Source organism: Scyliorhinus canicula, chromosome 25, assembly GCF_902713615.1.
Source record: "Scyliorhinus canicula chromosome 25, sScyCan1.1, whole genome shotgun sequence".
Lineage (NCBI taxonomy): Eukaryota > Metazoa > Chordata > Chondrichthyes > Carcharhiniformes > Scyliorhinidae > Scyliorhinus > Scyliorhinus canicula.
The window spans coordinates 6,934,489-6,948,420 of record NC_052170.1 but is presented as its reverse complement, the minus strand read 5'-3'; the positions used below and the strand labels follow the sequence as shown (position 1 = coordinate 6,948,420).

The window sequence follows — 13,932 nt, the reverse complement described above, 5'->3', positions numbered from 1 at the left end:
CTTATCTCTGGACCGACGCTGAGGAACATAGACCCCCCCCCTGGGATAAGCCCGTCCACCGATTGGTAGGCCCTGAACGCGGGCCAGGCCACAGTGGAGGTCCTCCACCCTGGAGCCGGATCCCCCCTCCCCCACACCAGGACGGCCCCCGCAGCATGAACACTGAGGTCCCGCCGGGTGGGACCACACACGAATGGCGCCGGCGGGACTTGGCGGGCATTCAGATTGGAGAATCGGCGGGGGAATTCAGATTGGAGAAATGGCTAATTAACGTTATCTATACTTCAGATGAGCGGCCTTGAAAATGTGGTGATAACTGCGACTGGGAAAGGACAAGGAACAATGAAGGTAAGTGTTGGCGTTGAGTACTTATTGTTTTGGAGTACAAGAATTTAGTCCTTCATCCCTTCAATTGTTGCAGATGATGTATTAAATTGTGGCATTGTAACACCATTAAAGGGTAAAATGTTCCAGCTGAACTGCATATGATACAGATGAAAGCCAATTGGCCAATTGGTCCATTCCAGTTTTTATGCCCCACACAGCCACGACCAACTCTAATCAGGATATTCTTTCTCCCGCTTATGGTTATCCAGCTTCCCATTATTATTCCTTGCGGTGGTGAATTCTGCAATCTAACCGCCCTCTGGGAAAACAACTTTATTCTGAATTCCTATTGAGGTTTATTAATGTCTATTAGATTTAGGGCCCCTATGTTTGGTCCCTTCCACATTGGAAATGTTTTCTCCACATCTATTCTGTCAGACCGTTGCAGAGTTTTAAACAGTTCTGTCAGATCGCTCCCCGGCATTCTCTTTTCCAGAGAATAGGGCCTCACCTTCTCATTTTTTCTTGATGGTTATAGCCTCTTGGTTCCAGTATCATTTATGTGAAACTGTGCTGTAAATGATGCATGATATTGTGTTTATTTTAATTATTTTAAAGATTTTTATCAAGTCATAAGGGAGAATTCACCCTAACAGCACATTCACCCTGTCCAATTCACCTAACAGCACATCTTTCGGGACTTGTGAGAGGAAACCGGAGCACTCCGTGGAAACCCACTCAGACACGGGGAGAAGGTGCAGACTCTGCACAGACAGTGGCCCAAGCCAGGAATTGAACCTGGGACTCTGGTGTTGTGAAGCCCAGTGCTAACCACTGTGCCAACCGTGTTGCCCTTTAACCAAAATGACGACAATAACAGCATAATCAGAATCTGTACATGATGGCATTATCGTGACTCACGCCATGTGTTTCTTTTTCTTCTGGTTCCAGATTTTAACCCTGAAAATAATGTTTCATTTACATCTACAGTCCAATAGTCCTTTTTGTTACTAGTAGGCATAGTTCAATTTTCAAGCCCACTTTCCAAATTCACATGTGGTAAATTCACATCTCGATGCAACACAATCAAAAAGTTATTTTTTGTGCGTTGTCATATCATTTCTTCCCTTGTCAAAATCTCTTTTTGGTGTTCTAAGAATGTTGAGATGCATCTTATATTCACTCAAAATGGTTTCTTCTTGCTTTGTTTTGCAAACTTTTTATGATCTTGCCGTTTCCCCCAGTCCCATTTCGAACAAATTCTTGTAAATTGTGTTTGAGCCATGTCAATCACTTCTTCTGGAGTTTCATAATTCGTTCCAACCCTTCAATTTGCACAATTTATGAACTATCTCAGTCCAGTTCTCAGCAGATTTTGAATGGCTTTTGGCAAACTGTTCACTTGGTTTTCTTCCAATTACTACATCTTGTGTAGTCTGGCTGACCAGCATTTTTAAATCAGTGCCTCTAGTCATTTAGCCAAAAAGGTCATTTTCTAATTTCAGTCCTTCTTGTTGGCAAGTCGTAATTTCCAGTTTTGCAGGCACTTAGTTGTTTTCTTATTGTCCATATCAACTTTGATACATCAGTAATATCACTTGGATCAGAGCTTTGATTGGTTGGATCACGCTTTGACAATTATTTTTTATTCACAGGAACAACTTTAGAATTGTGACATTCCTTACCGCCATCTTCTCCTTCATTTTCTCCAGTTTGCTTCCAAGCTCAAGAATCTCATTGTTCTTTTCACAACAAAGTTCTAGCAGTTTGTTAATTTGCTTTGTAATTCCGCATTCAGCCAATTATTCGGATTTGCCAGCAACTCCTTTTCCTGTTCAAAGCATTTTTCACGATACTTCACAGAAATTTCCAATGCTTAAAGTTCATCAAGTTTTAACTGAATATCAACCTTTGCTAAGTTTGCTTTTACAAGTTTATCATTTAGATATTTCAAGTTCTCAGTCAAGTGTTCCTCTTTCCCCAACTGATTGTTCTCACCAATTCTTTTTTCGTCAGCAAATTCTCTTTGATCCGTGAAAGTTGATTTTCCACATTAATCAGGCTTTCCTTCAATTGCTTGATATCTACAATAAGTGACTCATTGTTGTAGGCCCGGAGTGGTTGGTGCCCCGCCGGCTGGCGGGAAAGGGGCTTGGCACCACACCAACCAGCACAAAAGTTCCTCCGCCAGCTGGCGCAAGTCGGCGTATGTGCGGGAGCGTCGGCGCATGCTGGCGTCATCGCCGCGCATGCGCAGAGTGAATCGCTTCTACACCGGGAATGGCGGAGGACCACGGCCTCCTGTGCGGAAGGATAGAGTGCTCCCACTGCATAGGCGCGTCTGCGGATCAGTGGGCCCCAATCACGGGCCAGGCCACCGTGGGGGCACCTCCCGGGGCCAGAACCCTCCGCTCACCCCCAAGAGCCCCGGAGCCCGCCCGCGCCACCAAGTCCCGCCGGTAAGGGACCTACTCCAATATACGCCGGCCGGACCGGCAACAGACGGGCGGGAGATTTCGGGCAGCCACTGAGTCGTGCCGGACCCTACCATTCTCCGAGGCAGGCGGTGCAACTCACGCCGGGCTGGTTTTTGTGGGGGGGCGGGAGAATTAGGAGGACTGCGGGGGCAGGATTCACGCCGGCGCCCGGTGATTCTCCCACCTGGCGGGGTGTGGGGGAATCCCGCCACTATTATCTCTCCTGATGCTGTAATGATCTGCACATCTGCATGTATACAATGGGTTAATACCAATACAATATAAATATAATATAAATAGAGAGACAAAAGCCAGGATAAGGGGTGGGATTCTCCTCTACCCGGCGGGGCGGGTGGCGTGAACCACTCTGGCGTCGGGCCGCCCGGAAGGTGCGGAATCCTCCGCACTCTCAGGGGCTAGCACGTCGCCAGTGGGGTTGGCACCGTGCCAGCCAGCGCAGAAGGGCTTGGCGCCGAAGGGCCTCCGCCGGCCAGTGTGAGTTGCCGCATACACGGGAGCGCCAGCGTTTGCTGGCATCATCCCAGTGCATGCGCAGGGGGGGGGATTCTTCTCCGCGCCGGCCACGACGGAGATGGACAGCAGCCAGCGCGGAGGGAAAGAGTGCCCCCACGGCACAGGCCCACCCGCGGATCAGTGGGCTCAATCGCGGGCCAGGCCACCGGGAGGGCACGCGCCGGGGCCAGATCCCCCCCCCCCCCCCGCACCTCCCTGAGGACTCCTCAGGCCACCTGCAAAGCCAGATCCCGGCGGTATGTACCTGGTTTGATATACGCTGGTGGGACCGCACAGAAATGGGCGGCCGCTCGGCCCATCACGGGCCGGAGAATCGCCGGGGGGGGGGGGGGGCTGCTAGCAGCCGCCAACCGGCGGGGAGCGATTCCCATCTCTGCCAAAACCCCGGCACTGGAGAATTCTGCAGCCAGCGGCGGGGCGGGATTCACGCCGCCTCCCGGCAATGCTCCGACCCGGCGGGGTGTCGAAAAATCCTGTCCCGTCCCAACTCTCTTCACAGGAACTGCAGCTAGTGACCAGACAGAGGCAGACAGCTCAGATGTAACTTCTGGCATAAGCTCCGAAGAGAGAAAGAACTTCCTCAATAAAGCATTTGCTTCAACTGGAAGACTAAGCGCTTTATTCGGACATAAGGTGCCTAAAACCTTCCGCTGTGGGCAGAGTTAAACTAAACTCAGAAAAGTATTTTTGCTTGAAAGGTGGCCCCGAGGTGCTCTGGTGATGAGGAATCTTTTATTGACCATCCTAACTGAGTAGGTTGCAGTGAATCACTTTCCTGAACCACTGCAGTACATGTGCTATATAATCCAAGATTTTGTGACAATGTAGGAAAAGTAGAGCTTGCAAAAGACACTGACCCAAATCTTCTGGTCAGCAACCATGTTGGGAGCAGTGCAGCAGCCCAGACATTTTCTGTGCCCTGACAGATCTGCCCGTTTTCAGAGAATACTTCCGTTCGCAGAAGAAGCAGAAATGGGCCAGCGCAATCTCTTCAGGGTAAATCCAGCGAGCATAGGAGAGTCAAAGAAAGGAGAGGACTTGCCCCCTGTTTATGGCACTTGCTGCCATGTTCAGGTATATTACAGGTCCCAAGTCTTAATGAATGAGTGTGGGTTAATGAATGGATGAGTGAGTGGATTGGGTGAGTGATTGTCAGGGGGATGGTTAATTGCTTTGGGGTTAACCAAGTTGGGGTGCGATGGTTGGGTCATGTGGGAGTCAGGTTGGGTGGGTATTCGGGCCATGGAACGCTGGTGGGAGAGAGAGAGTCAAGTCGGATTGGGAAGCTTGGCTCTGTTGTGGTGCTCAGTTTAGTTCTGCTGCTAATCACGGACTTTGACCAGGTTTTAACCAGCATAACATTTGCTAGGTAATTATCTGGGTAAATTCTGTGGATCTAACCAAGTTTCTGGCCCGGAGCTCAGTTTGATGACCTTTGCTGAGGGCCTCAGGCAGCATGAATTATCCCATTGTAAGTTTAAACTTCCCATTCAATTACAGGACATGTGAGTGAGCAAGTAGAGTGAGCAAGGACTTCCGCAGGGTCCCTACATGCGACATAAACCTGTCAGTCCAGATTTGATTGGTTTGATTGGTTTGGCTTATTGTTATATTTTAAATGTACCGCTTTTGATAAATGACCACTACTTGTGCTTTTACTCTACAGGTTCTGACTAGTTATCATGCTCTGCTGGATAAGCAAGACGGCAAATGCCAGAATTTGAGTTTAGAAGTGACTGTGGAAGAGGTGCCTCAAGGTGAGCCATGCACAAACCATCGTGAGACCATTATTTATCTCAACTAATTATAGCACAACCCACTCTGAAATGCAGCTGATGGCAAACATCATTCTTACATTTTTTGACTTGCAGCAAGCGATATGATGGGATAATTTTGCTCGATCAGCAGTAAAACAAAGTGACAGGACCCAGTCAATGCACTGGCAATATAGCTGTTTATATACAATGTAAATGTTGCCGCAGTCCCAGAGGGCCATAGGCTCTTAGAGAGCTGACTGCTGGTGATTTAAACTGACCGTCATCACACTTTAGGCAAGGAGCAAAGTTGAGAAGACGGGACTTGCATGAATAACCTGAGTTGGGACGGGAATGGAACCCATGCTGTTGGCGTTGCTCTGCATCATGAACCAGCAGTCCAGCCACTGGGCTAACCCACCCGCTAGTGTTAATAATGTGACCATGAAACTACTGGATTGTATTAAAGGCTCAGTGGTTCAGTAATATCCCCTTGAGAAGGAAATCTGCTGTCCTCACCTGGTCTGGTCTATATGTATGAGTCTAAACTGAAAGCACTATGGTTGCATCTGAATCGACCTCTGAAAGAACTCTGGGGCCACTAGTTTGATGGCAATTGAGAATCAGTAACAAGAACAGGGATATGAGAAATGCCAGGAATGAATAGGAAAATGTGTGATACTCCTGCCTGGGTCGCAAGGGCAGGTCAGCCATCCAAGAAAACAGCCGTATTAAAATAATTGCAGGGCAAGAAATGAGTCCAGTGTACTGCTTGGAGTTAACCTCCCATTTGCCTTGCAATGAGGCAGTTAAAACTCCCTTATTGGACTCATCTTTTGTGAAGTGCAATCATCCCAGCATCAGTGAACATTTAAAAAAATAATTTTAGAGTTCCCAATTATTTTCATCCAATACAGGGGAAATTAAGTGTGGTTAATCCACCTCTCCCGCGCACCTTGGGTCTCCCTGCAGACACTGGGAGAACGTGCAAACTCCACAAAGACAGTGATCCGGGGCCGGGTTCGGACCCGGGTCTTCAGCGCTGTAGGCAGTAGCGCTAACCACTGCGTCACCGTGCCACCCAACAGTGAATATTTTTAAGAGAGGTTGAGGAAGCGATAGAGAGGGGTTTGACTGTGGATACGTGGGAAGGACGGAAAAATTGTGATTTGTGAGATTCACAGAAACAAGAACTGGGATATGCAAGTTGATAAACTTGGGGAACGGTTCTCCCGAAAGGCATCAAAGACGTCTAATAAGAAACTCCCTGAAAATTCCACCACCAATGAACTTAGAAATTGTTCTGGAGAATCGCGCCATATATTTACTGTATTGAGTAGCATTGTTCCAGGGGTAATGGTAAGCTATTTTCTGGTATGATAAAGAGTTTAATATTGTGTTCGTACTAAACTTTTGTTTTTAAAATACCAAATCCCTATTCCTTACTACAACCATTCCTGGAACGAAGTGTTCTTTCCGCACAGTCTTACATCATGAATCAAAATACTGGGGTTTCAGCCACTGTAGCCACTGTTGGGGTTTGGTCTGGATCGTAATACTCCTGGCTGGCACCTTGTAGAGATTGGAAAGACTTTGGCCGGGATTCACCGGTCTCCGGACCGTACCAGCGCCGAGGAGTGACGTGAACCACTCCGGCGTCGGGCCACCCGGAAGGTGCGGAATCCTCTGCACCTTCAGGGGCCAGGCCAGCACCGGAAGGGTTGGCGCCGCGCCAGCCGACGCCAAAGGGCCTCTGCCGGCCAGCGGGAGTTGGCACACGTGCAGGAGCGCCAGCGTGTGCTGGTGTGATCCCAGCGCACGCGCAGGGGGTTTCTTCTCCGCGTCGGTCATGACGGATGTTTACAGTGGCCGGCACGGAGGGACAGAGTGCCCCCATGGCACAGACCTGCCCGCGGATCGGTGTGCCCCGACCGCGAGCCAGGCCACCGTGGGGCCCCCCCCCACCCCGGGCCATACCCCCCCACCCCCCCCCCCCCCACACCGAGGGCTCCGCAGGCCACCCGCCGATCTAGGTCCCGCCGGTAGGGAATTTGTTAGATTTACGCCTGTGGGACTGGCCGAAAAGGGGCGGCCACTCGGCCCAGCGCGGAGCGGAGGATCCCTGCTCCCGCCGAAAGAACTGCACCGGAGAATTCGGCAGCCGGCGCTGGGGTGGGGGGGTGGGATTCACGCCGCCCCCACCCCTCCCCCGGTGATTCTCTGGCCCGGTGGAGGGGGGGGGGGGGGGGGGTCGAAGAATCCCACCCTTTAAATCTGTCTGTATTCTTAAGTATATCTATTTTCATTGAAGCAATTTAAGGAAGAGCCGGGGAGTTCTCCTGGTTTCCTGGTGAACATTTATTCCTGAATCAACACCTGAGATCTGCTGATCTGTACATTCATGTCATTGCTATTTGTGGGACCTGATTGGACCCACACTGGCTGTTAGGATTCCTACATTACACATGAGATATACTTCAACAGTGCTTCATTGATTATAAGAATGGACATAAGTCATGAAAAAGGAGCAATATAATTACAATTTAACTTTCCTTTCATGCAAATTTGAATATATAATTGTGAATGAAAATGCTCACAATGTCAATGACTAGCCTTGTTTCACATTGTTACAGCTTTACGACCCCAAGATGCTCAGAATTCTCTGATGATAAACATCTGCACACGGTAAGAAGTTCATATTTCAATCGTTTGGAGTTACATTTCTTATTTGATATTATTGAGGAAATTGATTTAACAGTTGCTGGGAGATGTTTGTCCATAACTTCCTGGTTGCCCAGTGTCGTATTTAGTGGGTGCACCAATGATGCGCTGGTGAATCCCTCTCGGAAATTCCCACATAAAGGTATACGTGACAATTGCTTATTTTCACTAAATCACTTCGAACTCCAGAGTAACTGTTTAAATAACCCTGACCCAGTTTTACATGGGAATCCCCCCCCCCCCCCCCCCCCCCCGGCACATGACCCACCCCTAACCCGAACCGTCCTCCCCACCCTTCCTTTCTAGCCCTACCACCTCCTCTGGTCCGAAACTCCTTACCTCCTCTGGTCCCACCCCACCTCCCCATTGTCTGAACCGCTTAACCTGTTAATTGTCCCTTTGAACGCCTCCTTTCGGGTAGCTACAGTAAGATGTCTTCCAACGCCAGGTTAAAGTCCAACAGGTTTGTTTCGAATCACCAGCTTTCGGAGCACAGCTCCTTCCTCAGCTGAAAAAAAAAAATGGCTGGACCTAGACTAAAGGTATCAGGATATGACTATCCTCGATTATTTTCTGAAAAGGGGACTGTATGACCAATGGAGAAGTGAAGTTGTTACGTAGGGAAAGAGGAAACAAGGTATGGCATTGGCTCTTTCTCCACCTTACGAGAGTAAACTCCAAAGCAATGTGGTTTCTGAACTGGAATTGGGACAGTTAGACACAGAAGAAGGTCTGGAGACTCTCTTGCGTAGGATAAGATTTATCAAAAGAATGACTTATTAACTCCTGTTTCACCTAGCCTCAATGAGGACGTTTGGCGGAGACAGTTTGGAATATCAACATGGGTTAGTCCGTCAAGGATGGCAATCCATTGGACATTGCCACTAGAATCATAGAATTCCTGCAGTGAAGGAGGCCATTTGGCGCATCGAGTCTGCACCGACCCGAGGAATTATTGCCCTCTTTAGGCCCACACCTCCAAACTATCCCTGTTACCCCAATTTAGCATGGCCAATCCACCAGACCACATTTGTGCGAGGAAATCAGAGCACCTAGTGGAAACCCACGCTGACACGGGAGAAAATGCAAACTCCACACAGACACCCGAGGCCGCAATTCAACACGGGTCCTGGCGCTGTGAGGTAGCAGTGCCAACCACTGTGCTACTATGCCTCCCTTCTGAGGAAGTTACAGATGTGACTAACCCACATATGTGAAACCTGGAATTAATATAGGTTCAGTCCTTTCAGATTGTCAACTGATATATTTCTGATAAAATCAACAGTAAGTAATCAATTCAGAATATCCAATAGGGAGTAAATTCTCCCCCCCTCCCCCTCCCCCACTGCAACGTCACCTTGGCGCATGGATTTCTTTCTCACTATGATTGAGGTTATCCATTAAGATATCTCTACTCATTTCCTTCCTTCTTGCTCATCAAGACAATCCTCTCACTGCCCTAACCCTGAACTTTCTGTAGTTTCTCTTGTCATGGCGTCTCCAAGTTCACCTTGTCTGTGAGATGCACTTTCTGCACCTCCTTGTGCCAATCGCATGATCCTCGCACTATCCAACTTGAATTCTCGGTTTCCATACCAGCCAACATTGTAAATGGTTCCCTCTTCTCACATACTATCGCCCTCATTCTCACAACCTTCAAATCAAACTTCCGTAGCATATCCTTACAAACTACCACCCTCACCTCCAAATTCTCTTTCCTGTCAAGTTGCAGTCACCTATGGAACCTTGGTCTGCATTGGCTGAAACTCCATGGGCGCGATTCTCCGCTCCCACCCCAAAATGGTGGGCCGCAAAACCCGCGGAGAATCGCGGGCCGCCGTTTTTCACGGCGGCCCGCGATTCTCCGACCCCGATGGATTGCCTGCCATTCACGACCGTTTCACGACAGCGGCAACCACACCTGGTCGCTGCCGTTGTGAAACGGGCGTGAGATGCCCGTTTGGGGCTTGTGGGGGGTGGAGAGGGTAGTGAGCACCACGACCGTGCTCGGGAGGGGACAGGTCTGCGATCGGTGCCCACCGATCGTCGGGCCGGCGTCCCAATCGGACGCACTATTTCCCCTCTGCCGCCAGCGTCAAGGCCCCGCGGCCGAGTTTCCCACCTATCCCCCCGGGGAGGGGAGAATAGGGGGCCGGGAGAGGCTTCCGACGCCGTCATGAGCCTCTCCAGATTTCACGATGGCGTCGGGCCTCTCAGAGAATCGCGCCCCATGTTTGAAATTCTGCACTCAACATTCCAATTATCCCAGAACTCTGGAAGACCTGAACCAAAGTCACAGTTGGGATATTTACTGCCAATCCTCCATTGCGTTTCTTGAACTTCTGCAGCCTGTATGGTGTAGACCCACTGTGCTATTAGCGAACGTGGTCCAGGATTTTACCCATTGACAGTTAAGGTACGGCATTGTATTCTAGGTTGGAATGGTATGTAACGTGGGACCTCGTAGTTCCTTCTGCCCTTTTTCTTTAAGCTGGAAGAGGTTGTGCGTTTGTCAGCTGCTGTTGACAGCTGGTATATGATGCAGCCCTTGTGTGATGTTGGTGGAATGAGTGAATGTTTAAGATGGTTGGGTGGGGTCCAATCAAGCGGGCTGTTATTTTTTCAGATGTTGATGAGTTTCTTGAGTATTTTTGGAGCTGTGGTCATCCAAGCAAGTGGAGAATATTCCACCACATTTCTGATTTGTGCCTTGTCGATGGTGGGCAGGGTGTGGGGAGTCAGGTGGTGGGCAACTTGCCACGGAATTCCCAACCCCTATCCTACTGTTCCAACCATGGTATTCATATGGCTGACCCAGCTAAATTTCTGGTTCATGGTACCCCCCAGAAAGCTGATGGCAGAGATACAATAATGGTAATTATTTAAAAATTAATTAATGTGATGTGCACTTAACAAGCTACGCCAGCATTCATCGTCCATTCACAATTGCCCTTTAGAAGGTGGTACTGAACTGCATACTTGAATCGTTATAATCCATGTGGTGGAAGTACACCCAAAGCGCGAAGTGTGAGGGAATTCTAGGATTTTGACCCAGCTATAGTGAAGGAATAGTGAGATATTTTTGAGTCAGGATGATGAGTGGCTTGGAGGGGAACTTCAAGGTGTTGATGTTCCCATGTACCCTCTGGTCTTGTCCTTCTAGATGATAGTGATCGTGGGTTTGGAAGGTCCTATTTAATGAGTTCCTGCAGCGCAACTTGTAGATAGTACATACTGCTGCTACTGTGGAGGGGAGTGAATGTATGTGTAAGGGATGCCAATAAAGTGGACTGCTTTCTCCTGGATGGTGTGAAGCTGCTTGAGTGTTGTTGGAGCTGCACTCATCCAGGCAAATGGTGAGTATTCCATCACACTCCTGACTTGTACATTGTGGACAGGCTTTGGGTGTCAGGATGTGAGTTAATTGCCGTAGGATTCCGACCCTCTGTTCAGCTTTTGTAGCCACAGTATGTATGTGGCTAGACCAGTTCAGTGTCTGGCCAATGGTAACCCCCAGGGGGATTCAGTGATGGTGATATCATTGGATGTCATGGGGAAATGGTTAGATTCTCTCTTGTTGGAGATGGGCATTGTCTAAGTAACACAAATGTTACTTGCCATTTGATCACAAAGAGAAGGTGGTTAAAATATCTTTGATCCCCAAGCTTATCGAACTGAAACCTGTGCCTCTCCATGGAATTCAGGGTGGGAGATATAGGAGGGATGTCCGAGGTAGGTTCTTTACTCAGAGAGTGGTTAGGGTGTGGAATGGACTGCCTGCTGTGATAGTGGAGTCGGACACTTTAGGAACTTTCAAGCGGTTATTGGATAGGCCCATGGAGCACACCAGAATGACAGGGAGTGGGATAGCTTGATCTTGGTTTCGGACAAAGCTCGGCACAACATCGAGGGCCGAAGGGCCTGTTCTGTGCTGTACTGTTCTATGTTCTATGTTCACTACTTGCCCTAATCTCCAGTTCTCTTTGCTCTTCTCCAGTCTCGGCTGCTTGTTTGATTTCAATAGGGTGATATTATCTGTTTTGATTTCCCGCAAAATGACCTTTTGACCTCACCTGCTTTAACCCCACTTTTACCTCCAAATGGAAGTTAATTTTCCAGCAGTTTATTCGATGAAAACACAAAACAACATAATGGATTCATACAAATTTATTAAGGAAATACTATTGCCAAAAAATTGTGAGTGAGTTTCTACGTTGCCCGACGCTGATATCGTAATCGGCAATAGGACAGAGAATCCATTCCGATGCCGAAATCTGGGGCGGCGCAGTTTGACGCAGGTCAGCCATGCTCCTCCTGTTATGGGCCAGGGTTTAGGGAACCCCAATGTGTATCATGAAGTTCATCTGACCCACAAATCTTAAGAGATTGTGGTTACGGGGAGCACACGGGCCTACTTTACAGGTGTGATGCAACAGAAATCTACAGTACTTTTAAATTAAAACAATGTTTATTTATGAAACCAGTTAACACTTTATAAACCCACAGTAACCATCTTAACAACTATCAACACCAATAAATCCCCCAAAGAATACAGTACTCTAAAGTAATTCTTAATCTTTCCTTGCAAAATCCATAAGACAAAAAAAATCGTTTTTACATAAAGAGTTTTCAGGTTTAACTTCTCTACAGAAACAGGTATTATTTTTAAAACACCAAAGGATCTGGAGGCAGTCTTTACATTGCAGAGAAAGAGAGACTAATACACCTTCTTGCTGTGACTGCAGCTATGCAGCTATCCAGTGTGGAACTAAACACACACCCTGTAGCAGACAGCCCAAAGCGAAAGTAAAAGCAGACTGAGAGCCCAGCTCCATCCACACTCTGACATCACTGCAGCCATCTGATAAACACTCATTTCTTAAAGGTACTCTCACATGGCACAGCCCCCACAGAAGTGGTGCAATTGCGCCGCCCTACGCATGCCATTGGAACGCCGTTGGCGCATCACCGGAAGGCCCTGCCGTAACGCTCTTCTCCCGATGGGCCGCATTTCCGACCGCGTGGTAGGCGTGTGGTCTGAGCGGTCGAGCACCTGGTGTGGTGGCTGCGGACTGTGACCAGCTGGCCAGTGGGGGGAGGGTCCGTGAGGTGGGGGGCTGGTGGGGGTAGCCAGGGGGTGGCCTGTGGGGTCACGGGGTCTGGCGCAATTTGTACAGTGTGACCGCTGCAGGACGTTGCCATGCGCGGCCATTCACTGCCCATTTTCGGTGCAGGAGCCGGGAGTTTCACCCGGCAGCACTGCCAGCCTGTCAGCGATGGTTCGCCGCCGATTTTGGCTTCGTAAAACACCCACGAATACGCCTTTTCAGCTGTCACTTTGCCGCTGTTTTTAAGGTCCAGAATGAATAATATTCCACAATCTGCATATGTCTCTCAGTAAGGGCTCAAAAAGCCCAATGATTGTAGTAAGTTTTCCTAATTTTGGAAGTAAACTTGTAATGTCCTGCTCCTTTAAGGTACCTTGGTGATACTGATTCCTCGATGGTCATTATAGATATTTCCATGCTGACAGGATTTTCTCCAGATACAGAAGATCTGAATTTGGTAAGACTTTTTTATTATTTAATAAGAACAGCGTACATTTATATCAGAACCAAGATCACGTCAAAAGTTAAAATGAAAGATGCTTCATCTAAAATCAAGGGTTTTAGCTGTGTTAATGGCACAAATAGATATTAAACCTTTGATATAGCAGCTATTACTAGTAGCAGATTGAACAAGGTCGGCAACTAGATTTTCCAGGATAGTTGAGTTGTAAAAAAGTTAGGCAAAATGGGAAAACAGGTAGGATAACCCTGAATGAGGTTAACAAAGAATGAGCCCAAGGCAGTAGTGTGAAAAGATTTTAATGCAGAACATTGGGTTTACGAGTTGGTGCATATGCATTGAGCTGCAAAATAATATATAGAAAGTAGTGGGAGTAGCTTCAGCCGCCCTAAAAGTAATCATATTATTGGATGGCAGATAAAGCAGGGAATGAGAGGAACATCTAACACAGGTAACGCAATAAATGTCAGGACTTCAATTTTCATGTAATCTGGGCAAACCAGATTGGCAATTGTAGCTTGGAGGATAAGTTCATGGAGTGCATTTGGGAA

General features: G+C 48.2%; 1 protein-coding gene across 1 annotated transcript in view; it reads left to right on the top strand.

Moving 5' to 3' along the window:
- The window catches only part of LOC119957048 (complement C3-like), a 166,552-nt gene that overhangs the window by 127,372 nt on the left and 25,248 nt on the right, over positions 1–13,932 (top strand). The window contains exons 31-34 of the mRNA XM_038784654.1: positions 289–348; positions 5,005–5,095; positions 7,726–7,777; positions 13,291–13,378. Of these exons, the coding sequence (XP_038640582.1) occupies positions 289–348; positions 5,005–5,095; positions 7,726–7,777; positions 13,291–13,378 (291 nt within the window). The remainder of the gene's footprint in view (positions 1–288; positions 349–5,004; positions 5,096–7,725; positions 7,778–13,290; positions 13,379–13,932) is intronic.